Source organism: Ictidomys tridecemlineatus, chromosome 6, assembly GCF_052094955.1.
Source record: "Ictidomys tridecemlineatus isolate mIctTri1 chromosome 6, mIctTri1.hap1, whole genome shotgun sequence".
NCBI classification, from domain to species: domain Eukaryota; kingdom Metazoa; phylum Chordata; class Mammalia; order Rodentia; family Sciuridae; genus Ictidomys; species Ictidomys tridecemlineatus.
In genome coordinates this window covers 81,493,522-81,517,438 of record NC_135482.1, presented here as the reverse complement: position 1 = coordinate 81,517,438, position 23,917 = coordinate 81,493,522, and the positions used below count along the sequence as shown (strand labels likewise).

The following is a 23,917-nucleotide window of genomic DNA, read 5'->3' as shown; positions in this document are numbered from 1 at the left end:
ACGCCGCCCGGGAGAACCCGAGCTAGGACGCCCGGTGCGGGGCAGCCGGGCCTTTTTTGGTGCTGAGAGAGAACAGGAGGGCAGGGCCGTCGCTTTGAGGGAGCGAGGCTGAGCCGCGGCCCCGGCGGACACCAAGAGGAGGGACTGTCCGAGAGCCCGGCCGAGCGCGGGAGCGGGCGGCCCTTTGCCTCCTGCTCCTGCCGGGCCGCCATCCCTCGGCGCGCCCTACCCGGAACCAGGCGAGCGCGTGGGGGCGGGGAGACGAGCGCGCAGAGCTGGCGGGGAGCCCCCAGACCCCCGGGGCCCCAGCCATGTCGGCGGAGGAGATGGTGCAGATCCGCCTGGAGGACCGCTGCTACCCGGTGAGCAAGAGGAAGCTCATCGAGCAGAGCGATTACTTCCGCGCCCTCTACCGCTCCGGCATGCGGGAGGCCCTGAGCCAGGAAGCTGGCGGCCCGGAGGTGCAGCAGCTGCGCGGCCTCAGCGCGCCGGGCCTGCGGCTGGTGCTGGACTTCATCAATGCCGGCGGGGCCCGCGAAGGCTGGCTCCTGGGCCCGCGGGGGGAGAAGGGCGGAGGGCTGGAGGAGGAAGAGGACATGGACGAGGTGAGCCTGCTGTCTGAGCTGGTGGAAGCAGCCTCCTTCCTGCAGGTCACGTCCCTACTGCAGCTGCTGCTGTCCCAAGTGCGGCTCAACAACTGCCTGGAAATGTACCGCCTGGCGCAGGTGTACGGGCTTCCAGATCTGCAGGAGGCCTGCCTGCGCTTCATGGTCGTCCACTTCCACGAGGTGTTGTGCAAGCCCCAGTTCCACCTCCTGGTGTCTCCTCCCCAAGCTCCGGGGGACATCAGCCTGAAGCAGAGGCTGAGGGAGGCCCGGATGACTGGGACTCCTGTCCTTGTGGCCCTGGGGGACTTCCTGGGAGGACCCCTGGCCCCTCATCCCTACCAGGGAGAGCCCCCGTCCATGCTCAGGTATGAGGAGATGACTGAGCGTTGGTTCCCGCTGGCCAATAACCTGCCTCCCGACCTGGTGAATGTCAGGGGTTATGGGTCAGCCATCCTGGACAACTACCTCTTCATAGTGGGCGGGTACAGAATCACTAGCCAGGAGATCTCCGCTGCACATTCCTACAACCCCAGCACCAACGAGTGGCTCCAGGTGGCCTCCATGAACCAGAAGAGGTAAGCGCCCGCAGCAGAGTCTGCTTCTTTCTCTTCGTTCACTTGTTTGTTCGTTCATTCCCCAGTGTTTACTGGGCCGTCACAGAAGGGTGCTTTGAGGTGGGAGTGACATCTTCAGGAGTGTTGCTGGCCTTGACTCTGGCACAGTTCCAGTGAACTGAGAACTTGCAAGGAAGAAGAGGCTTCAGTGAGGTCAACTAGCTGAGTGATTTTCTCTCAGGTATTGTGTCTTTAGTTAAAACTGCTTTTTTTGCTTCTCTCCTAGTGGAAAGGTGATATGGTTTCCCAGGATACTTTAAAAGAAAACTGCTCTTTCATTTTTCTTAACTTTTTTTTTTAGCATCTGATCCTGATTATAATGACACACTGGACAGTGATTTAAAACACTGACTTTGGGAGATTTTTGTTATCCATGACTTTGAAGCCTTCCATACTGGGAAGACAATTTGGGACCAGAAGATCCTTTTTAGGGAGTTATAAACATGTACTATATAGGATTGCCTCTCTTAGTTTTCCTTTCTTTTACTTCTTCCTTCCTTTCTTCCAGACAGCCATCATCATTGACCCAAAACTTGAGCCTGGCAGTGGTCAACTACAGAATTGGATCACAGTCCACTTAGTATCTGGTATCTGTAGGAGATTGATTCCAGAACTCCCTCAGATACCAAAATGTGTGGATACTTAGGTCCCTTACATTAAATGGCCACAGTACTCACATATAATCTGTGCACATTCTCCTGTATACTTTAAATCATTTCCCCAGTACTTATAATACCCAACACAGTGTAAGTGCTGTGTAAATAGTTGTTATACCATATTGTTTAGGGAATAATGACAAGATAGTCTATGCATGTTCAGTAGAGATGAAGTACCCCCATACATTTTCCACCTACAGTTGGTTGAATTGAGTTGATGCGAAACCTGCAGATATAGGGTGCCAAATGTATTTCCATCCAACGCAGCCATCTCCTTTCCCATTCTGCAGATACCTCCTACCAGTTCTTGGGAGACTTGAAGAAAAGACTCAAAAAGGAGAAACTTGGGGGTGGTGGTGGGAGGGGAGGTAGGGAGAGGAGCCAGGAAAGAAAGATAAAAATAAGAGCAAAGGACAACTAAAGGAAGGAAGGGATAGGAAATAAGATGGTAGGGCCCAAGATGCCTCAATCCATTATTCAGAAGTGGGAAGAAGAATCAATGTGATCCAGGAAAGAAATGAATACCTTTCTTCCAGGCTACCTGTTGTCATCTCAAGCACCACCCTCGTCCCTGCCTGACATGTAGAGCAAAGAATTGGGGAACTCATAGCCAGACAAAGTTTGAACAGTAATGGGACATCCATTATACATATATACTCCACTCGAGGATCCCCCTATGTCAGAGATTATTTGGAGGAGCACTGGCTTTATTTCTACCATAATATAAATTCACTTGGGAAAGTGTGCTTTTTTGTTTTTTGTTTTTTCCTGTTGATAAACATACTGTGTGGTTATAGAAAACTGAAAAAATGAAGGAGCAGAGAGACTATTACTCCTACTCCTTCCTCCTAGAGGAAGTATCTCCAGCTTGGCACATTTTAGTCCAGCCTCTTCTTAATGCATTGTTTACATCATTGAGATTTCATGTTTACAATTTGGTTTTAAATATGTTATTTTAAAAGAGATTTTAAGAGCTTTATTTATTTCAACATGGGTTCTTACTATATTGCCCAGGCTGTCCTCAAATTTGAGAGCCTCTTGAGTAGCTGGGATTACAGTAAGGTGCCACCACACCCACCTTTATTTATTTATTTGTGTAGTAGTGGGGATTGAATGCAGGCCACTGAGCTATACATCCTACCTCAGTTTTAACAGCCTTAATTGAAGCAACAAAGGAATATTTGATAGCTATAGGTGATGCTCGGTAGGGATGGAAGGCTCAAGTTCTCTATTACCTCTTTTATATATCTCTAGGATATCAAAAGTTATACTCAATAAGCCTTCCTTAGCACTGTAGCACTAACACTACACCTCAGACTTTTTTTTCTTGATAAATCCTTGGCAGTCTTTTTTTTATTTTTTTAATTTTTTTTTTTATTTTTAGGAATGCTCTTTCTGTCTACTTGGAGGAAAATATTAAGTAATGTACAAGGACATGCTTCTTAGAAAAACTACAGATGAGTGATAGAAGGTGGAGGCAGGAAGATTGCAAGTTCAAGGCCAGCCTCAGCAACTAAGTGAGACCCTGATCAATTTAGTGAGACTTGGTCTCAAAAAATTAAAAGGACTTAGGATGTGGCCCAGTGGTAAAATGCCTGTAGGTTCAATCACCAGTACCAAAACCCCCAAAACTACAAATGACTGGGAAAAGTTTAGAATGAAAAAATATAAGTATCTGTAGATGTATATTAAATTTATGGACTATAAGTTTGTAAATATGTATTTACTTGTATATTGATAATTAACAATAGGGAGAACATATATGTATATTCCTGAATATGCCTGGGATATAAATAATCCTTTTGTTGAGTGTATCCATGCTGTATATGCTACCCACCCATTACTCACTTAGTAGTTAATGTATAACTATATAGTATATTTATCATCAGGATGAATATCACTTTATACGTATTTTTACTCTAAAGTTATTTGTTTATGCTAATTATTTAATATTTCCACTTAATAGTGCACTATATCTGAGTTTTTTCTGTGTCAACAAATGAAGATTTACCACTGTCTTGTGTAGCATTCCAGCCTGTGGGTATACCTTAGTGTAATTAGCCTTTCCTTTATTCATAAACATTTAGGTCACTTCCATTTGCCATGATAAGCAATGCTGTATTGAACTTCTTAGTATTTATGTATCTTAGTAGATGCATGTGAGTTAATTCCATATGTCAAAATCTTGAAATCCCTGGGTAGGTGGGGCAAAGTAAAGTGCATGAACATTTTAAATTTTGGTAGCTCTTGACAAAATTACCTATCAAAAAATGTGCTAATGTCCTTTCCAATCAATATCATTTGAACGTGACAGTTCCATAGACTCTTGCCAAGATGAGATATTATCATCTTTTCCTCCCATTCTAATAGACAAAAATACTGGTGTGATTTTTCCCTGATTAGAAGACTTTCTTTTTCATATGTTTATTGGATATTTGTACTTCTTTTGTAAATAAATAATCATTGTTGTGTTTTAAAAATTGGCTTACCTTTTTCATATTTATTTTAGAAATTATATATACATATTTTTCTTGTATATTAGGTAATATTGAGAATATTTCTCCATGCCTTTATTATTTGTTTTATATGATTCAAAAATGAAGTTCCAAAGTGGTCAAGGAGGTGAAGTGAATGAATAGAATGATGGGTGAGAATTTTGATGAGCCCGAGAACTACTGTCCCCAGAAAAGTGGGCTCTACTCTCAGCCACATCTGGTTATTTCCAAGTGGAAGTGAGGAAATGGTATTGCTAGATATCCAAATATCCCAGGTTTTATATGTTGGCAATTAGTTTTATTTAAAAAAAAAAGCAATCAACAACAAAAACCTTGTAGAGCAAATAAAATGCAGCCTAGCAGCCTAGCATTAACCTATGACCCATCAGACTTTTTGTAACGTCTTCTTACATGAAGAAACTTTAAGTTTTTTGAAGTTGGATTTGTTACGTGTCCTATTAGTTTTGTGTTCTGCAAAGGAAAGTTTTCTACAGCTAAAATATACAAATACTGATTTGTATCATGTTCTATCTTATGGCATGGGCTTTTTTAATTTAGATCTGAAAGTGGGATTTGTTTTCGTAAAAGGTGTTTCCAGTTTGGCAAAGTGATCATTCCTTCATCAGTGCTATATTTTAAAATTAATGTAGCTTGTTAACATATTTTATTGTCTGGTGGAACTGAAACCTCTTTTCTGTTTCAATTAATTTTACTCTTTGTAATGGTTTGGATATGAGATGTTGTCCTCTGGTGCCACCCCCCACAACCCCCAAAAGGCTCATGAATAGATTATGAGAGCCATAATCTAATCAGGCCATCCTAATTGGAATGGGATGAGTGGTAGTAATAGGCAGATGGGCATGACTGGCGGAAGTGGGTCATGAGGGTAAAAATCCTCTAAGAGTTCATCAATCTTTGGCCCCTTTCCCAGTCTTTCCATCTCTGCTTCCTCCATGAGATGAGGCGCGATCCTTGCAACAACCCTTTTATCATGTTGTTCTGCCTTACCTTGAGGTCAAAGTGATGGAGTCAGGTAACCGTGTAGTGAACCTAACCTCTGAAACTGTGAACCCCAAATAAACTTTTCCTCCTCTAAGTTGGTCTTGTTGGGTATTTTGGTCTTAGTAATGTAAAATTGACTAATATAGTTATTGGTACTGAAAAGTAGGGTTGTGGCTGTGACTGACCTGTTCACGTTGTTCAGAAGCCTTTGGAACTGGTTGTGGGAGGAGTTTTGAAAGTTTGAAGATGCCAGCTGGAGAAGCCTTGGAATGTTGTGATTGGGGCTTAATGGGTGGATTCTGGTGAGAACTGAGAAGACCTGAATGCTGATAGGAATGTAGACTGTAAAGGCTGTGCTTATGAGGTTTTAGAGGGAAACAGGGATTCTATTTTGGCAAAGAACTCGTCTACATTTTGCCCATGTCCTGAGACTTCACGTGACTCCATATGTAAAGATGATGGACCGATTAACCTGGTGGAAAAAATTTCAAGGAAGCACAGCATTCAGGTGGTGGCATGGGTATTGCCACTGGTTTTTAGCCATGTTTACTGTGAGAATCAGAAGAAAAATGCAGAACAGGACTTTAAAAACTTGCAGTATGGCTGGAAAAGTGGGTAAAACTGGAGACAAGGAAAGTATAGTTTTGAAGAGATTATAACCTCTAAAATGATGCTAAGTGATGCACAGAGGCAATAGGAAAGATAACCTTGAGGGCCTTCTCAGGAATTAGCAAGACCACACCCACCACAGGCTCAAAGGTGTAAAGGTACAAGTTCCTTTGAGAATAGACTGCAGGAGCACCCTTCTCACATGGGGAGGACCTGCAAAGATGTTTCACTATACTCAGCTGCTGCAGCGGTGTTCTCCGAGGGCTCAGCTACTGGTAAAGCTGGCAGCAGACATTGGCATTGTCCTTGTGCTAGATCTGCCGGAATGCAGGATGCTTGAGTTGGGGGGGGGGGTCATAGAGACTTCAACCAAGACTTCAAAGGAAGGCCTGGAAGGCCAGGCGAAATAGAGGGTCAGAATTCCTGAGAGAGTAGTGGGCTGCCTCTGAGAGAGAGGTGTATAAAGCTGTGAAGATGAAGCCAAAGCTGGAATGGAGACCCAAGGAATTAAGAGATGCCTGTAATGTGCTCTCTGCCAAGAAAACCTGCTGTCTGCAGAGAGTGCCAGGCTAAGAGAAGCCATGAGCGCTGCAACAAGTACAGCCAAAGGAGCCAGCCTGTTCCAGCCCCATTGGAGGGAACATGTTACCACCTTGTGCCCCAGATGCCAGAGGTAGAGCTATAGTAAATGTTTCCTTGGCTGGTTTTCAGTCTTTTTTGGGGTCCTATCCCTTCTTTCTATACCCCTATTCCTCTGTTTTAGAATGCAAATATTTACTCCGTGCCATTGTATATTGGACATGTGTAACTTACTTTTGATCGTTATAGGGGCTCATAGCCAAGAGTCTGCCTTGAGTCTGAGAAAAGACTTTAGATTTGGCCTTTTGGACTGTTAACACCATGGAGACTCTTGGAGATGGATTTTGCATTGTAAGATAAACATAATCTTTTGGAGGCCAGGGGTAAGATATTATGATTTGGATATGAGATGTCCCCCAAAAGCTTCTGTGTTAATGCAGGAATAATCAGAGTTGAAATGATTAGATTATGAGAGCTATAACCTAATCACCCCAAAATAGTTAGGACTCTGTTAGCTGTAGGCAGGTGGGGTATGGCTGGAGGAGGTGGGTCACTGAGGGCATGCCCTGGAAGGGTTCATCTTCCCTTTGGCCCCTTCCATCCTCTTTCTCTGCTTCCTGGCCTCCATGAAGTGGCCCTCTTTCCTCTACCACCACCCCTCCACTATGATGTTCTGCCTCACCTTGGGCCCAAAGCCATGGAGTCAGCCAGTCTTGAACAGCACCCCTGAAACTGTCAATCCCTAATAAACTTTTCCCTCTCTGAGTTGGTCTTGTTAGATATTTTGGTTGCAGCTACATAAAGATGAGGAACACATTATTTTTTTGCACGTTTCTCTTTCAATTAAGTTTTTAGAGTCAGCTTGTCAAATTCTATAGGAATTTTGATTGGAATTACGTGGTATTTATAGGTTAGAGAAAAATTAATAGTTTTATCCACAGTAGGGTCCCCCTTATCAGAGGTTTGGATGACCTTGGTTTTAGTGACCATTGGTCTGATGATGTTAAGCAGAGTATTCCAGAAATTATTTGTAAGTTTAAATTGATGTCATTCTGAGTAGAGTGATGAAATCTCACACCATCCTGCTCCTTTCTGCGTAGGATAATGAATTGTCCCTTTGTCCAATGTATCCACATTGTATACACTACCCACCCATTAGTCACCATAGTCATTTAGTAGTTATCTACAGTCTGGGTATTGCAGTGCTTGAGTTTAAGTAACCTTTTTTAAACTTAATAATGACTTCAGTGTGTAAGAATAGTGATACAATTAGTATATGTCACAGAGAAACTGTAATATTTGTCCTTAAAGGAATAGATGTTCTCTATTTAAAAAGGAAAGAGAAAAGAACGTATGCTTAGGTTGCTAAGATCTATAGTAAGAATAAATCTATTTGTGAAATTGGAAAGAAAGAAAAAGAAATTCATGCTAGTTTTGCTGTTGCACCTAAAACTGTAAAAGTTATGGCCATAGTGTGTGATAAGTGCTTAGTTAAAATACAAAAGGCATTATTATAGGGTTTAGTATTGTCTGTGGCTTCATGTATCCCACTGGGGGCTTGGATAAGAGGAGACTTCTATAGCTTGTAGCTAGAAAAAAAAATTGTTTTTTCATATATTTAATTCTTTTAGTCCTTTGGAAAAATTTCCTTTATTATTTTCATATAGTCTGGGTTTTTTTGTTGTTTGTTTGTTTTGTTTGTTTGTTTTGTTGTTTTGTTTTTTGATATTCCTGGAGACTCAAGCCAGGACTTCATCCCCAGCCCAACAGAATTTTGTTAAGTTGCCCAGGTTGGCCTCAAACTTGAGATCCTCCTGCCTCAGCCTCCCAAGTCTGGGATTACAGGTGTATGCCACCTTGCCCAGCTGCAGTGATCATCTTCATTGCAAAAAAGTTTTCCCCGTATTTAAATTTTCTTTTCCTTTCAAGGTATAAAGCCTCGTGCTTTTTGTACTACTATATTCGTTTTTAAAATGTCATCATAGAGTCTCAGCTTCACCATAGCACTTTCCCCATCACTACTGGAAAGAGAAACAGATGTTTATGGTTTCCTGGCCTCAGTGAGTTTAAAATCAAATTTGAATGATGAGACGAGTAAAAATAAAACCTGGAAGAGGGATTGTTCCTGGATAATGCGTTCAGGACAGATTCTTCTCTTGAAGAAATTTGGAACCCTGAGTGAGAAAGACAGGTTTTGGCCTCTGGCTACACAGCATTTTAAGTCTACCTTGATTCACTTTTGGCAATGACTGCTTTTGGGATGTGTCCATACTGACTTTTACTTTGATGAAGGGGTCAAATTGTGAGTGGCGCATTTACCCTGGGAACTGAACCAAGCAGTGATCCAGAATCTTCAGTGACAGAATTGAAAGATTTTTATAGAGCTCTTTGCACCTGCAGAACATGGTGCTGTGTGACCAGCAGTGGGTAAGAAAGAAACCTTGAAAATGACAATACAAGTGGGTATCATTCTTTGAGAGGTCTCTTTGAAGTTTATGTATGCAACACTGCCTTATTGTCTGAACAGGAATTTGATCTCGGGAGTCTTCGGGATATAACTCTTCATGTAGAAGCTTGTGTGACCACAAAATCGCTTTCCCTCCTTGCTTTAATTAGCAATAACTTGCAGGAACTGGCCACTGTTACTGCAGTAGGTTCATTAGTGTTCTGCATTTCAAAGTCGTCTCGGGTCTCTTCCATGACACTGAACTTTTGCTCTGAACATGGAGCTGGGGTGTGTCTTCCTGCTGGAAGTGAATACAGCAGGTTTAGGGACGGACCTCACAAACACTTGTCCTCGGCAGAGACAGGGTCACAGTGGTCAGTCCCAGTGCTTCCCAAGCTGTCCCTGATCCTCACAGCCAGCTTAAATGTTGGCAGGGCATTTCTAGAAATGTGAAGCTTTGGCAAGTTTTACCCACCATGGTGGTGGTTGCAGTGGATGCAGGAATAGTGCAAAGCAAAGGATTGTCTGTTCATCCCTCCCCCCGTTTAATTGTAACCAACAGTATAAATTGCTATTTGTGTTTTTGCTTTTGAATTTCTCAGAGGTGGGGAGGTTACTACCTAGGGAAACAGCAGGCAGAGGAACGGGAAAGGTGGGACGAGAGGGGCTGGATGGTCTGCACACTGAATGGTCATCACCTGTGTGGTTGGGAAAGGATCCTAGCTTTTCACTCAGTTTTGACTCTAGCAAACTTCTCTGTGGAGTGAGTTACCACGGTGGTTTACATTTCCTGATATTCTTCTGGGTCAGGGCTTGTGGTCACTCCTCAGGTCCCACTTCATTCTTCATGCTCACGGCATCTCTGAGAGAGGTCCTATTAATGACCCCTTTTTCTCAAAGAGAGAACTGAGGTTTGGAGAGTTGAGTTAATCTCCACGGGATCACAAGGTGAGGTTCTAAGCAGTTTGGATATTTCTGTGGTACCCTGCCTACCTGTGGTTGTATATTAATCATTGATATCTGTGCATAGATTTAGCATGTTTCAGGTTACATGAGGATTTGAAGAGGTTGTTTGTTTGTTTGTTTGTTTTTTTAATTGGTGCTGGAGACTGTGTCGCAGTCCTGAAGAGTTTTCTTTTTATTGTATTTTTATTTGTTCCTTGGTTGGTTGGTTTTGTGGTTCTGGGGATTGAACCCAGGGGCTTGAGCACTGAGCTACATTCTGAACTTTTTTAAAATTTTGTTTTGACAAAGGGTCTCACCATGTTGTCTAGTCTGGTCTTGAACTTGTGATCCTTCTGCCTCCGCCTCCCAAGTAGTTGGGATTGTAGGCGTGTACCACTACATATGGCCCTAAAGAGCTTTTTATTTCTTGTAAGTGATGTAGAAATTAAATCACTGTATTTTCTAATTTTTCTCATTTGCATTTCTATATATTTCTATTAATTAAGTGAATCAAGTATGTAGCCATGATGAATTACTTGTAATTTGGTTTTAAATTTTTTTTAACCATGGTATATTAGGGATCAGTATGAAGAAAACACTGTAGAAATTATCATTTTTAAAAGTGATTGATAAGCCAGTCAGGTGGTGCATGCCTTTAATCCCACCTACTCAGGAGGCTGAAGCAGGAGGTTTGAAAGTTCAAGGCTAGCCTGGGCAACTTAGTGAGACCCTATCTCAAAATTTAAAAAAAAAAGGGTTGGGGTATAGCTCAGTGGTAGAACATCCTGGGTTTGATCCCCAGCACCAAAAAATAAATAAATAAAAGTAATTGACAGCTTGGATGCACATCTTTACACTTCAGGGGTTGAAGACTAGAAGTATTTTTGGGAAGTTGGAAATGAGGTGCCAAATGGCAAGAAGCTGTAGATGAGAGAGCACTTTACAGAGTTCCACATATATCCTGGCCAGTGACTGCTGCAGTTGACAAATAAGAAACCAACCTTCCCAAGTTCGAGAAACACAGCCTTAGGACACAGAAAAGCACGCCCAGAGTGTCAACAGAGAGTGGCACTTCTTTCTGCAAGCGCTGTCCTTTTCACCCCTTACTGAGTGCCAGACACTGTGCTCTTATCCCCACCTCTTAGATGGAAAAACTGAGGCACAGATAAACTGAGATTTGGTGATGTCCCAAGGCCTTCAAGCTGTTCAGCAATCAGCTTTTTCTGTGCAAGCCTGGAGTTGGAACCCTTGTGGTATGCCTCTTCAATGGTGGTTGTGTTGAGGTGGCAGTTTCATCTTAAATCCCACATGAGTAAAGTATTTCTCTTCTCTTAAATCAGCGTGAGCAGGTTGGGATGCCGAGAAATGGACTTGTTTACTTTTTAACTGCTTAGTCACTCAGCCTCAGAAAGAAGCCCCTTACCTGTTTGCTTAGGACAAGTGATCATGCTGGATGAATAGCAAAAACTGTTTTGATCTTACAAAATTTACTATCTGTGTACCTTTGGGGAGCAAAAACAAATTGAGGGCTGGTAAAATTTAGTGCTTATTTACTAGCTTGACTTCCTTTGGTTCCCCAAATTTGCACACACAGAGAGGGCACCTTGGTTGGATTTTAAGGACCATTGGCAGCAGGAAAGGCAAGGAGCATGAATCAGGGACCCCCCAGGAACTGCCACCCTGGTGGAGTCTGTTGGCATGAGAGACTGAATGGCTGGCTGGGTTTAATGGACAGTGTGAGGCTCTTGTTGAAGAGTACTCTGTTCACTCTCTGATCTGAAAAATAAAACTAAATGAAAACACATTTTAAAGGTCAACATCATAGGCACCCTTTAAAAACCTTAACTTTTTAGTAGGTTATTAGTAACGTCTCTTCTGTCTCACGAGGCATCCGTGTTTATGGAACACCTATCAGGAGACCAGGCTCAGGCCTCTTTACTGCTGCTTCCTGATCTACTCTTACAGAATTTTGTTTTGTTTTCCTTTTGTAGTCCCATTCCTTCCTAGCATATTGTTACTTTTGAGCCTTGTGTTGGCCTCCAAATTCACTTGACCTAGCATCTGTATTTTGCACAACAGAAAGCAAAAAAAAATGTCAAAAAACAGTGCCCTAAAATAAATAAATAAAATTTTAAAAACCAGTGTCCTATCTCAGTACCTGATGAGCGTTTGAGGTAAACATTGTGACCCCTTGTGATGGAAATCATCCCACCTTAGAGACTAGGATGTGAATTGGTCTGGGTCAGGCTGAGTTAGGTGGCTGTCAGCAGAGCTGGATCTTGACCTGGGGGTTCCCGATTTGAGGCCAGGTCCTTTCCGGTTGCCTCTTGTTGCTCCTGTGCCTCTTGTTCACTTGTGACTGGTGCATGTATCACAGCTGACTGACTCAGCACTCCCAAATATTTATCCTTCCTGGCTTTCAGAGGACCCGTGAGTCCCATGTGCTCATTGAAACAAATTGATTTTATCTTACCTTTCAACTCAAAAAGTCATGAGATTTATCTAGTATCTGAGGCTTATGAATAGTGTTTAATTTTATATGGGATATGATGCTTCAAACCAGTTTATTTTAATTTAATTTTTTTGAGGGTGGGTACCAGGAACTGAACTCAGGGGCACTCTATCACTGAGCCACATCCCCAGCCCTATTTTGTATTTTATTTAAAGATAGGGTCTCACTGAGTTGCTTAGTACCTCACTAAATTGCTGAGGCTGGCTTTGAACTAGCGGTCCTCCTGTCTCAGCCCCCGGAGCTCCTGGGATTATAGGCGTGCGCTACTGCACCTGGCGGGATCGGAGTGTTTTTAATCAGTTCAGTGATGAATCTCCTTATTCGTATGTTGTGAAGCAATCTATGAGATTCCCTGTGGTGGAGGTGGAGTGCCAGTGAATGGAACAGGCATATCGGTAGTAAGGGGCTCTCCCCAGCCACCTTTGTCTCTGCCTGTCCATGTAGGCAGCACCCATATCTACCTACTATAGAGCCATCCCGCTCAGCAGGAAGAACAGATAACTGTTCTGAGAGGAGAAAGACAAGGGGTGGTTGCTTTTCTCCCTTATCATTTACTCCTGCCCTGGAAAAAAAAAAGTACAGTCCTCCCCCAGTGTCCATGGGAAATTAGCTCCAGAACCCTGTCAGATACCAAAATCTGCAGATGCTCAAGTCCCTAATATAAAATGACACAGTATTTGCATAAAACCTATGCACATCTTTCTCTATACTTTAAGCCCTCTCTAATAACTTATGATACCTAATACAGTGTAAACACTATGCAAATAATTGTTGTGCTGCGTTTTTTAGGGAAAAATGACAAGGAAAACAAAGTCTGTACATTTAGTGTAAATGCAGTTTTTCCCCCCAAATATTTATAATCCGTGGATGTAAAACCTGTGGGCCTAGAGCGACTGTTTTAGTGTATAAAGTGTCTTCAGTTCCTGGCCTGAAGCTGAGCCAGATTAGCACTTGTTATATTGAACTGCTCATCTTCAGTTGCTAATGCTGGAACGGAGTGCCATCCCTGTGAAGCCTGAGGGACAAGAATAAAGCATGAGAAGTCCTTTCATTCCTCTGTCCTCAGGGAGGATGGCCCCCAACGCGGAGAGCTAATTTTCTGTAGCTGGCTTGCAGGTTCCACACTCTGCTTCAGCCGTTCACACCGTTGTCGTACTTCATGATCAGAACTAACTTTAATGGTCCCTTGTGTCTCTTTTTCAGGTCTAACTTCAAACTCGTGGCTGTTAATTCAAAACTCTATGCCATTGGCGGGCAGGCCGTTTCTAATGTTGAGTGTTACAATCCTGAGCAGGATGCATGGAATTTTGTGGCACCCTTACCAAATCCTCTGGCCGAGTTCTCTGCGTGTGAGTGTAAGGGGAAAATTTATGTCATTGGAGGATATACTACCAGAGGTAAGTGGAGGGGCCAAGTGAGGGTTCTGTGTGGAAGCTTCAGTAGCCTGGGGGAGGCAGGAGGGTGCTGAGGAAACTCTGGAATGCCGAGTGTGATTTTATACATTGATTATATATGTACACATCTGAAGGAAAGAGAATCCATATGACAGGGGTGGTTTAGACTGGAGGGACCTTTGATGACTTTGTGAGTGTGCAAGTTCCAATAGGGTAGGGGAAGCCATGAAGAAAATATATTTTCTTTGTATTTCTGAAAAAACAGCCTTGTGGTCAGCTATGACCTGATTGGACCTGGTTTGTAGAGGTCGTTTGGTTCTCAGCTGCTCTCTGGGTGGGAAGGTCTTTGTAAGGGTTCTTTAGCCGAGAATCCTTCTCCCAAACACACCCAGTCCACCCACCCAGCACTGAGGTGCTGCTGCTGCCTTCCGGCAGATGTGGGCTTTCATTTGCTCCTTTCATGAGCACAAGCACATCAGGTATGGTTCCTGAAGCCCAGCTCTTGCACATTGTTCACATTGGTCCTAGGAGGTGCATCAATACTAGAGAATTCTTTTCTTGATCAGTAAGAGGCAATTGTGCTATTAAACTGTATGTTTTTCATTTTTTGAGGCTGGATCTCATTATGTTGCTCAGGCTAGTATCTAACTCCCACCTCAGACTCCTAAGTAGCTGCAGGGATGCACCACACGCCTGACTCTGGGGAAGCCCTTTGTTGTTGAAACTGTTCAATATATTTTCTTCTTCCATTTTGTTTCTTCTCTTTCCTCCTTCCTTCCTTCCTTTTCTTTTTCTTTTTTTTTTTTTTTTTTTTGACCTGGGGATTGAATTGAGGGCCCTGCACTTGCTAGGTCAGTGTTCTACCACTGAGCTGCACCCCAGCCCCACTTTTCACTTTGTTTTGATTGTCATTTTATAATTAGTAATTTGAAAATAAACCTCCTGTAAGCTGCATCCCCAGCTTCACCCCCTGCCCTTTTTCACTCCACGTTGTCATCACTTGTGAAGCTATTTTCTCTCTAGTGACCTTCTGCTGAGAGTAATTGCCAGTTTTTTCTTTGCAAATAATCAAAAAAATATGAGACTTAGCAGATACTTCTTTTCCCTTCAACCTTGGTGTTTACTTAGGTTTCAGTGAACAACTTTCTATGCTCTGATAGCCATGGCCTCTCCAACCCCAAACTCCTGTCTCCAGGACGTAAACTGTTATATATCTATAAGCAGTTTTAAGAATCCCGATTCCTCCCTAGACTGAGTAACGCGGAACACATCCTGTGGCCTGACACAAGGTGCACACCTTCCTCAACTTATCTTATCACCAGGAACTGCTGAGCACCCAGTGCCTGAACAATACTCTGCTGGTAGATTTCCTGTTTTTTCCATGACCTTGGCTGAGCAAATGTCCTTTAGAAGGAAAGCCCTTCTTGTGTGTTTGGTCGCATTACAAGCCACTGCTAGTGAGCCTTCTTCACTTGGGCCACCCACCGTGATTTCTGTCCTGAATTCCCAATGCCAAAGACCATGATGGGATGGTTAGCTGATGTGGGTGGATGGGTGTTTGTGTAAGTGTTGAAAACAAAAGTATTTTCGAAGATGAGAGTTCAGGGCAGTTACTTTTGCACTCTGAAGCCCTCCTCCTCTGCATGAGCTTTCCCAGCTCTTTGTAAGAGTTCCCTGTAGTTCAGTCATCCCAGTTGTTATGGGAAAAATATATATCAGAACTTAAAGCTGCGTTCTTAGCCTGCCTACAACTTAAGTTAGGTGAGGCTTTTAAAATTCAGTGAATAATAATTCATAACTTCAAAATAGCTATTTGGTTTTTTAATTCTTTGGTAAGCACTAAAGAAATAAGAATTCAACAGAAAGTCATAGTAACCACAGAGGGAAGAAGGATGATTTGTGAAACTTCAAAATCAAGTTTAAATGTAAAAATGAAAAGATTATCCCACGAACTCAAGATCACTTCAGTACATAGTCTAACTGTGCTGAGTGAGGACAGAGAACTCTACAGAAGACCTGGAGAGACCCTGATGCCTGAACTGGGAAATCAGTGGGACTGTCACTAGAATAAGTCCTTTATTCCTTTAGTGGGGAGTCTAGTTACTAAGTCAGGAGCACTTTTTAGCAGATGAGTGGCCAAACTCCCTCAAACCCCTCTCCTAGAATGGTTTTATTAGAGAGGGGTGCTAAAGAAAGAGGCAAATCCTTGAGAAAATGAGCTGTCTTCTGACCAGCTTCTGTAGCCATTGAAATGCTATATGCTTTAATAGTGATCCAAGTCCCAAGTTGATCTGCCCCCTCCACTCCTGAGTTTTTGTTGTTTGTTTAACAACAAACAGAAAGTTCATTCTTTCTGATAACTCATAACACTCTTTTTCCTCAGAGACTAAAATATTACATTTATTCTTTCTTAGAGGAGAAAAGGAAAAAACAATTAAAAAGAAAAAAAAAAGCTAGCTGGGCACAGTGGCACACGCCTGTGCTCAGGAGGCTGAGAAAGGAGGATCGCAAGTTCAAAACCAACCTTGGCAAAAGCAAGTCATTAAGCAACTCAATGAGACTCTGTCTCTAAATAAAATATAAAATAGGGGTGGCGGGTGCAGGTGGGGGGGGTTGCTGGGGTTGTGGCTTAGTGGCAGAGCACTTACCTAGCATGTGTGAGGCACTGGGTTCAATTCTCAGCACCACATATAAATAAATGAATTAAATAAAGGTCCATTAACAACTTAAAAAAAATAGGTCTGGGGATGGGATTTAGTGGTCGAGTGCTCCTGAGTTCAGTCCCCTGTACCCACCTTCCCCCGCCCCCCCCCAAAAAAAAAGAAAAGCTAGGCCTGGTGCATGCCTGTAGTCCCAGCTTCTTGGGGGGCTGAGACTTGAGGATTGCAAGTTCAAACCCAGCCTGGGTAATTTATCGAGAATCTGTCTCTAAAATAAGATGAGGGTCTGGAGATGAGGCTCAGAGGTAGAGCACTTGCCTAGTATCCATAAGGCCCTGGGTTTAATTTCTAGCACTGCAAAAATAAATATGCTAGCTAGCTAGCTGGGAATGTAGGTCAGTGGTGGAGTGCCCCTGGGTTCAGCCTCCAGTACCAAGGAAATAAAAGCTAGATATTCTAAATTTCACAGGCTCTTTTCAAAGAGAGAAGAGGCAACCTTTCTCCCTAAAGAAAATAGCTATTAGTTAGAAATAATATTAGAGAGACCTTTCAAGTGTGATTTCATCCACACAATTAACCATCTCTTTAGAAGTGGGCAGGGGAGGGTGGGCCTTTCTTAGTTTTTTTTCCTCCTGTGTTACAACTGGGAAGCAGAATAGCCAGGTGAGAGTCTGTAGCTTGTTACAAGGCAGAAGGTGAGACTCTCTGGCATTTCTCTTGTAACTTTGTGTCCTTTCCTCTTGCCAGTCCTTGTAGATACTGCTGAGCAACGGCTTGTGTTCTTAAGGTCAGCTGTCCAGGATAAGATCTTCAGGGCTGGGTTTGCAGGTCCATGGTAGAGCACTTGCCTAGCCAGGTGTATGATCTTGGGTTTGATTCCCCTACACTGACCTGACCTGGTAGTTCACAGGAGTGAAGGTACCAGCGAGGAGGGACTGTGTTTAAATCAAAGCTGCTCATTTCTCTGGCTCTAAGACTCTCCCAAGGAGGAGGAAGTGCATGAGCCTATTTTTCTGAATTATTTTCACCAAATAATTCTACCAGTAGTCTACTTATAACACTGTTCAAAGGTTTCTCAGCCTTATCCATTGACTTTCAAATACTAAGCTTTTTTTTTTCCCCTTAATAACTCTGAACTGAAATCATCCCAGGAATGATACTTAAAGAACAGATTTATTTTAATTTATATTCATTGTATAGTTGAATCTCCAGGAGGTAGATTGGGACGAACCCAAATGTATCTTTTCCCAACCATTTGGAAAACTGTTTCTCAAACCTGTTTTTCTGAATGGGGTTTTCCTCCTTGTGACGGAATAAGGCACATGGAGGAGAAGAGGTTTATGTACGTCCTGGGTCATCTACAGTGTTGCTGGTGGCTGTCATCATTTGCCTCTTTCTGTGTTTCAGACCGAAACATGAACATTTTGCAGTACTGCCCCTCTTCAGACATCTGGACACTCTTTGAAACATGTGACGTCCACATTCGAAAGCAGCAGATGGTGTCTGTGGAGGAAACCATCTACATTGTCGGGGGATGTCTCCACGAACTGGGGCCCAACCGGAGGAGCAGCCAGAGCGAGGACATGCTCACTGTGCAGTCCTACAACACTGTCACCCGGCAGTGGCTCTACCTCAAGGAGAACACATCCAAATCCGGGCTTAACTTGACTTGCGCGCTCCACAATGACGGCATCTACATCATGAGCAGGGATGTGACCCTGTCCACCAGCTTGGAGCACCGAGTTTTCCTCAAGTACAATATCTTTTCAGATAGCTGGGAAGCATTTCGGCGATTCCCAGCCTTTGGACATAACTTGCTGGTTTCTTCTCTTTATCTGCCCAATAAAGCAGAAACATGACTGAATTGACTTCTTACTTCAAACAAACCTGGTTCAAGACCAAAAAAAGGAGAAACAAAAAACAACAAAGGGAGACTGATTTCTAAAGGGAAAAAAAATGTGGGCTAGAGTAGGTCACGGATATATACCAGTAGCAGCTGTAAATAAGCTTACTTGAACTAATTACTTGAAAACTAGTGGAAAAAAGAGACCAACTTTATTATTTTTTAAATTATTGATTTTTAAATTATGGGAACAAATCCATGATAATGTTTTCATCCAAACACGATATTCTTGGGCCAATGATGGAAACTTAGCATTAAAAAATGGGTTGTTCAGGGGCTGGGAATATAGCCCAGTTGGTAAAGTGCTTCCCTCACATGCACAAGGCCCTGGGTTCAATCCCCAGCACCACTAAAAAAAAGTAAGTGGATTCATTGGGTCTGCTTGGTAAAGGGCCAAAGTCAATAATAGACATGAATGGTAAAGATGATTTTAAAATCTGTTTTATTTAGGTCACTTTAAATATCAGTAGTACCTTAAGTAGGAGACTTTTTAAATTATCAATTTACTTGATAATAACTTTGTTATTCTCCCTCCTCTCCCCGTCTTACCCACAGGTACTTCCAATGTGTTTAAAATAGGGTTCCATGCTCATATATTTTATTTGCACACTACTTTTCAGGAAACCTACAATGGTGGAACCCTAGAGTGAATCCTTGCAAGCAGTCAGTCCACCCAAAATTTGTTTAAAACATTCTCAGTTTTCTAATCTTTTTTTTTTTCAGTTATGAATGACAAAATAAATAGATTGACAAAACCTCTTTACTTCATATGTGGCATATTGCAGATCTATGTGGATCACATAAATTGCATTTCTAGGCGTACTATGTTATTTAAAAGAGAAGGGTATATTGTTTAAAAGGATGGCTATAAAATATATTTTTAAAATTGAATCTTGTATAGGAAGGGAAGGAAATACCAAATAAGAAAAAAAATTGCCTTTAAGAATTCCTTTTATTGAATGTATTTGACTTAGTTTTTGTTTATCACGTTTAAATCAGGATACCTTTTAGCTTTGTAGTTCACATTTTGCTTTTGTGGATTAAGGTGATGGTAGCTGTAAAAATTTGTGCTAGAAAAAGAGGAAGGAGAGAGGAATGGCCACTGGGTTTTTTTTGTTGTTGTTTGTTTTTAAACCTCTGGTACTGGGGATAGAACCCAAGAGTGTTTTACCCTGAGTTATATCCCCACTGTGCTCTCCACCCCCTGCCATTTTTAAAAACTTTGAGACAGGGTCTTACTGAGTGGCTCAGGCTGGCCTCAAACTTGACATCCTCTTGTCTCAGCCTCCCGAATCACTGAGAGTGCAGGTGTTTGCCATCCCCCCTGACCACCTCTGGGGGTCTTTCTGAAATTAGGTAAGATGCTTGACTTACCTTAGTTGTGAACCCAGGTGGCTCACACAGCAATAGCAGTGAACAACTCAAGCAATTTCATTAAGTCAGTTAACAATGAGTAAAAGCTTCTGCCAATCATAGATCAACATTCCTTTACAAATATATACTCGGGTAGAGTATGCCAAGTGCATGACTAGCCATACATACATGAGGGCCTGGGTTTAATCCCCAGCACTAAGCACCAACGAAAAACTCTATACCCATACTTATGGAAATTTTATTTTGATTGAAAAACATTTTCTGAGGTTATCTGGTATTTTTGTAATGGAATCAGGAAAACCGTGAGCCAGAGTCCAACTTTCTGCACTAATGGCAGGCAAAACCACTTTAGTCACAGCGTGCCTCTCCTTAAGAAAGCCCCATAGAAAAACAGAACCGTCACAGTAGATAAACGTGTTCCAAACACCGTGTGCCTCCAGCATGCCATTCACGGTGCAGATGCAGTAAGGAGAACAGTCGCTCCAGAGTTCTTCAGTTCGTTGAAGGAGTCACTACAGGGTTTCTTTACAACCATGGCCTCAAGTATCTGGTTACAAAAATCTCATTTGCATGACTTTTCAGAAATATTAGGCAAAAATGATTAAGACTTTATTTTGGGCAAGGAGATAAATCTTTGTATCTTGTCAGCAAATAATTCTATTAGTCTACTTATAGCACTGTTTAAGGGTTTCTAAGCCATACCCATTGATTTTCAAGTACTAAGCTTTTTTTTTTTTTTTTTCCTTTTCTAAGCAACTCTGAACTGAATTCATCCCAGGAATGATACTTACTTAAAGAATAGATTCATTTTAAGTTATAGTCATTGTAGAATTGAATTTCTAGTGATCTCTATTTTCATGATGTATCTAATTTATTTTTGTTGCTACAGAGTTTAACTTTTTAAGGTCTTAGGTGTTCAGAAGACTAGCCAGTGGATTTAGTATGGGACAGATGTCTAGAGATTAATTTGTACATAATCACATCACATAAAACACAGTATTATTTCTGCCAACCAGTTAATTCTCTTGCTGATTACATACTTTGGGTCTGTTTTCCTAAGGCTGACAATTAGATTTTTTTGGACCAAGTGAAGGTAAACTCTGATCCACAAAGCTCTTTTATAAGCTTGATTTGATGTGTGTGTGTGTGTGTGTGTGTGTGTGTGTGCGCGCGCGCGCGCACGCATGTGTGCGTATGCTTGCATATTTTAGCTCTAAGATACACAGACTCCTAACAAGATTTTGTTTTCAGCTGCCAGCAGTGAAAGATAGAATGTGTAATAGGAACAGTTCTGTGGCTTTTATGACATCACCCTGCTGTGCGCATCATCTGTGTTGACATTTTGAGGGTAGTTTTTATTTAGCTCACTCTCTCATTGGTGCCAGTATTATATTGAAGACTCTGCCTATAATGAAGGCAATTTTCCATGAAAATCTCCCCTCATCCCTCAAGACTGTCCTTTACTAAATTTGCTAATAGCTATTTTCTTCCCATTGTCCTTCTCTAAATGCTTTATCCTCCCCCACCCCCAGATGCTTCTGAGGGGTGCTGACTTACTCTCTGGGGAAGGAAGTGGTTGGGAGGACCCAGTTGGAAGCTGCCTGGCCAGAAGTACCCATCTTCACAGGATGGTCTGTTGGAGGAGAGGTTGTGTCTTCTTCCTGTCATTCCTTCTGACTTTACTTTCAAAAACGCCTAGTTTCAGAGGTCTCTCTCTTTAGCCTCATTTAAAAGGTTTTCTGATGGATGTGTAAGAGTTGATGGTTTTTGACAGTATTGGTTAAGTCATCATCATAAGGTATTAAGGAGACATGGATACCAGTAGGAAATAAGCGAAAGACATCAGCATGAAACCAAAGAGAACTGAACTCTGCCATCTTTTTTAGTTTTTAAAACCAAGATCCCATGTAATTCCAAATGCCTTAGGTATTAATTAAAGCTATCCTGTGATCGACAAAGCTCTTTCTCTCTACAAAAGAAATAAGTAAATGTTTCCTTTCCGGGCTGGGGATGTGGCTCAAGCGGTAGCGCGCTCGCCTGGCATGCGTGCGGCCCGGGTTCGATCCTTAGCACCACATACCAACAAAGATGTTGTGTCCGCGAGAACTAAAAAATAAAAATATTAAAAAAAAAAAAAAAAGTTTCCTTTCCGTGAGGGTGCAGTGCTTTCAGACGTCCAGGTAAAGTTATGATCCTTTCTGTTTGGCCGAGAGGTAAATTGAGGAGAAAAGCCTTGTTTTTCCTTATCAAACAGCATTCGGTGAAGAGTGGCTTTTGCAGACCACTCAAGAGGCAGCCTGGTGAAGGGAAAAGGGAAGCCTGTCGATGCCTTTTTCCTGGATGAGCAGCAGAGAGTGTGTGGCTTCTGTGCTGCTGTTCTTTCAAGGTGACATTATGAAGGATTGTGGCCTTCCCTCCCTAGGTCAGGATTTGCTCTCAGAACCCATGTCCAATCCATGCTTCCAGATACCACTTACCCATCCGTCAGAATGGAGTGAAACCTGTTTTCAACCCTGTTTTGGGAGTTAAGGCCTTGAATGCGTGGATAGGTACCTTGAGAAATGGCTTTCAAAGCAACAAGTGGATTCAGCTCCATTCCCTGATTACCAGAAATGCTTCAGTGTCTCATCAGAGCAAGACAATGCTGAGAACCAGGGACACATGCATAGTAAGCCTCAGACCCTGACCTGGAAGAGTTTACAGCCTTGTAAATGTCGCTCTAATGGTCTAAACTAGGGCTTTCTTCTCAAAGGTGTTAGCTTCTTTCGGGCACATTGCTCTGGTCTGGCAGCCTCTTCAGTCTGGGTCCACAGTCTGTCTTTGACTTCACGGTTTCATCATCATCATCATGAACCTGTTTTTCTTTAAATTCAAACATCCCATCCTGTGGTTTAGTTTTTTACCGAATTTTTTTTCCCTCACTACGTATTATAATCTCTATACTTCATTTTTGTGAAAAAGTTAAAGTCACATGTAATCTGCTTTATTTAGAAATATTAGCTAAGCATCACAGCCTTTGTAGCAGAGGGCTTGGCAGCTTGATCTGATCCAAGGAGGAGGAAGAGAGCCTACTCTCTGCCTGCCTGTGTGTATAGCTTTGCCTCCAACATGCCCCCGTGAGGGGGATTAATAAACGTTCGCTCAGACACTACTAAAATCAGTTGATTTTGCCTTTGTGATGATTATCCAACAGTAGCTTTCCACCCTTCGGTTTCATTCACCAAAGAGTGTTTGTTTCCCACCTTTTGTGTGAACTTGGGGACACAAGGCGCAGCACACCAGCGCACACCTGCTTCACTTTTGCCCTCACCGTTACTGATCCATTCCTACAGGAAACATTAATCACAAAAGAGGGTCCATTTTGAAGAGCAAAGGGTGCTGAAATCACTTTTGTAGGGTTGGCTGGTGCTTTTTCAAATGGTTGCCAAGGTTTATTATTGGTGAAGAAAAGAAAAATGTGATTTGCATTATTGTGTCGCTTAAAAAAATTTCAGAATAGGGATACTTCGGCCATCCCGACGATGTTTTCCTATCTAGTAGTCATTTTAGGAAAAATGATATTCTGTAGGATGAATAGTTCTGTTTTGTTTTGACTGATACTTTGTTAAAAAAAAAAGTTGTATGGAGTCTTTAATTCTAAGTGTGGCTTGAAAGTGTGAACATTATCATGATTCATTTAAATGCAATGCCTGCGAAGCACTCACAGTGACAGCATTTTGTTTAGAACTAGAACTATAGAAGAAAATTTTCTTCAAATAAAATAGTTCTGAAATCAGTGTCTGTTGTCTGTTAGGTTCTGTGCACCACCATAGGGCTATGTCAGATGCCGGAGGAAAGAGGGGAGTCCCAGGGGAGGGGGGGCTGACATTTGTAAGGAGGTCAGGGGTTGGCAATCCTGCTGAAGCCACCCTGGGTAGTGGGTACCTGGGGCAGCAGTGAGGGTTTGGAAGAGAGGGATCTGTGAGGTGTAGATGTACTGGGAAGACTGGCTTAGAATCCTGAGCATCCTGCATCCATCCTTGGCCCCATCCTGTACTCTCTTTGAGTCCTTAGCATTCTGAATAAAAGGGCAGAGGCTAGGCTGGGCACAGTGGCACACACCTCTAATCCCAGTGGCTCA

The 23,917-nt window shown here is 42.4% G+C and overlaps 1 protein-coding gene across 3 annotated transcripts; it reads left to right on the top strand.

The window, feature by feature from the left end:
• The first annotated feature begins 228 nt into the window (after positions 1 to 228).
• On the top strand, positions 229 to 23,573 carry Klhl42 (kelch like family member 42). Of its 3 annotated transcripts, XM_078014980.1 has the most exons (4): positions 229 to 362; positions 651 to 1,183; positions 13,670 to 13,863; positions 17,928 to 23,573. In XM_078014980.1, the coding sequence occupies exons 1-4, from the start codon at positions 312 to 314 to the stop codon at positions 18,377 to 18,379; spliced, it is 1,230 nt and encodes a 409-aa protein (XP_077871106.1). In that variant the 5' UTR covers positions 229 to 311; the 3' UTR covers positions 18,380 to 23,573. The 3 variants fall into 3 exon arrangements, with proteins under 3 accessions (XP_077871106.1, XP_005339983.1, XP_077871107.1); XM_005339926.3 differs by having other exon boundaries at positions 312 to 1,183; XM_078014981.1 differs by lacking the exons at positions 229 to 362; positions 651 to 1,183 and adding an exon at positions 1,196 to 1,403.
• Positions 23,574 to 23,917: the final 344 nt, after the last annotated feature.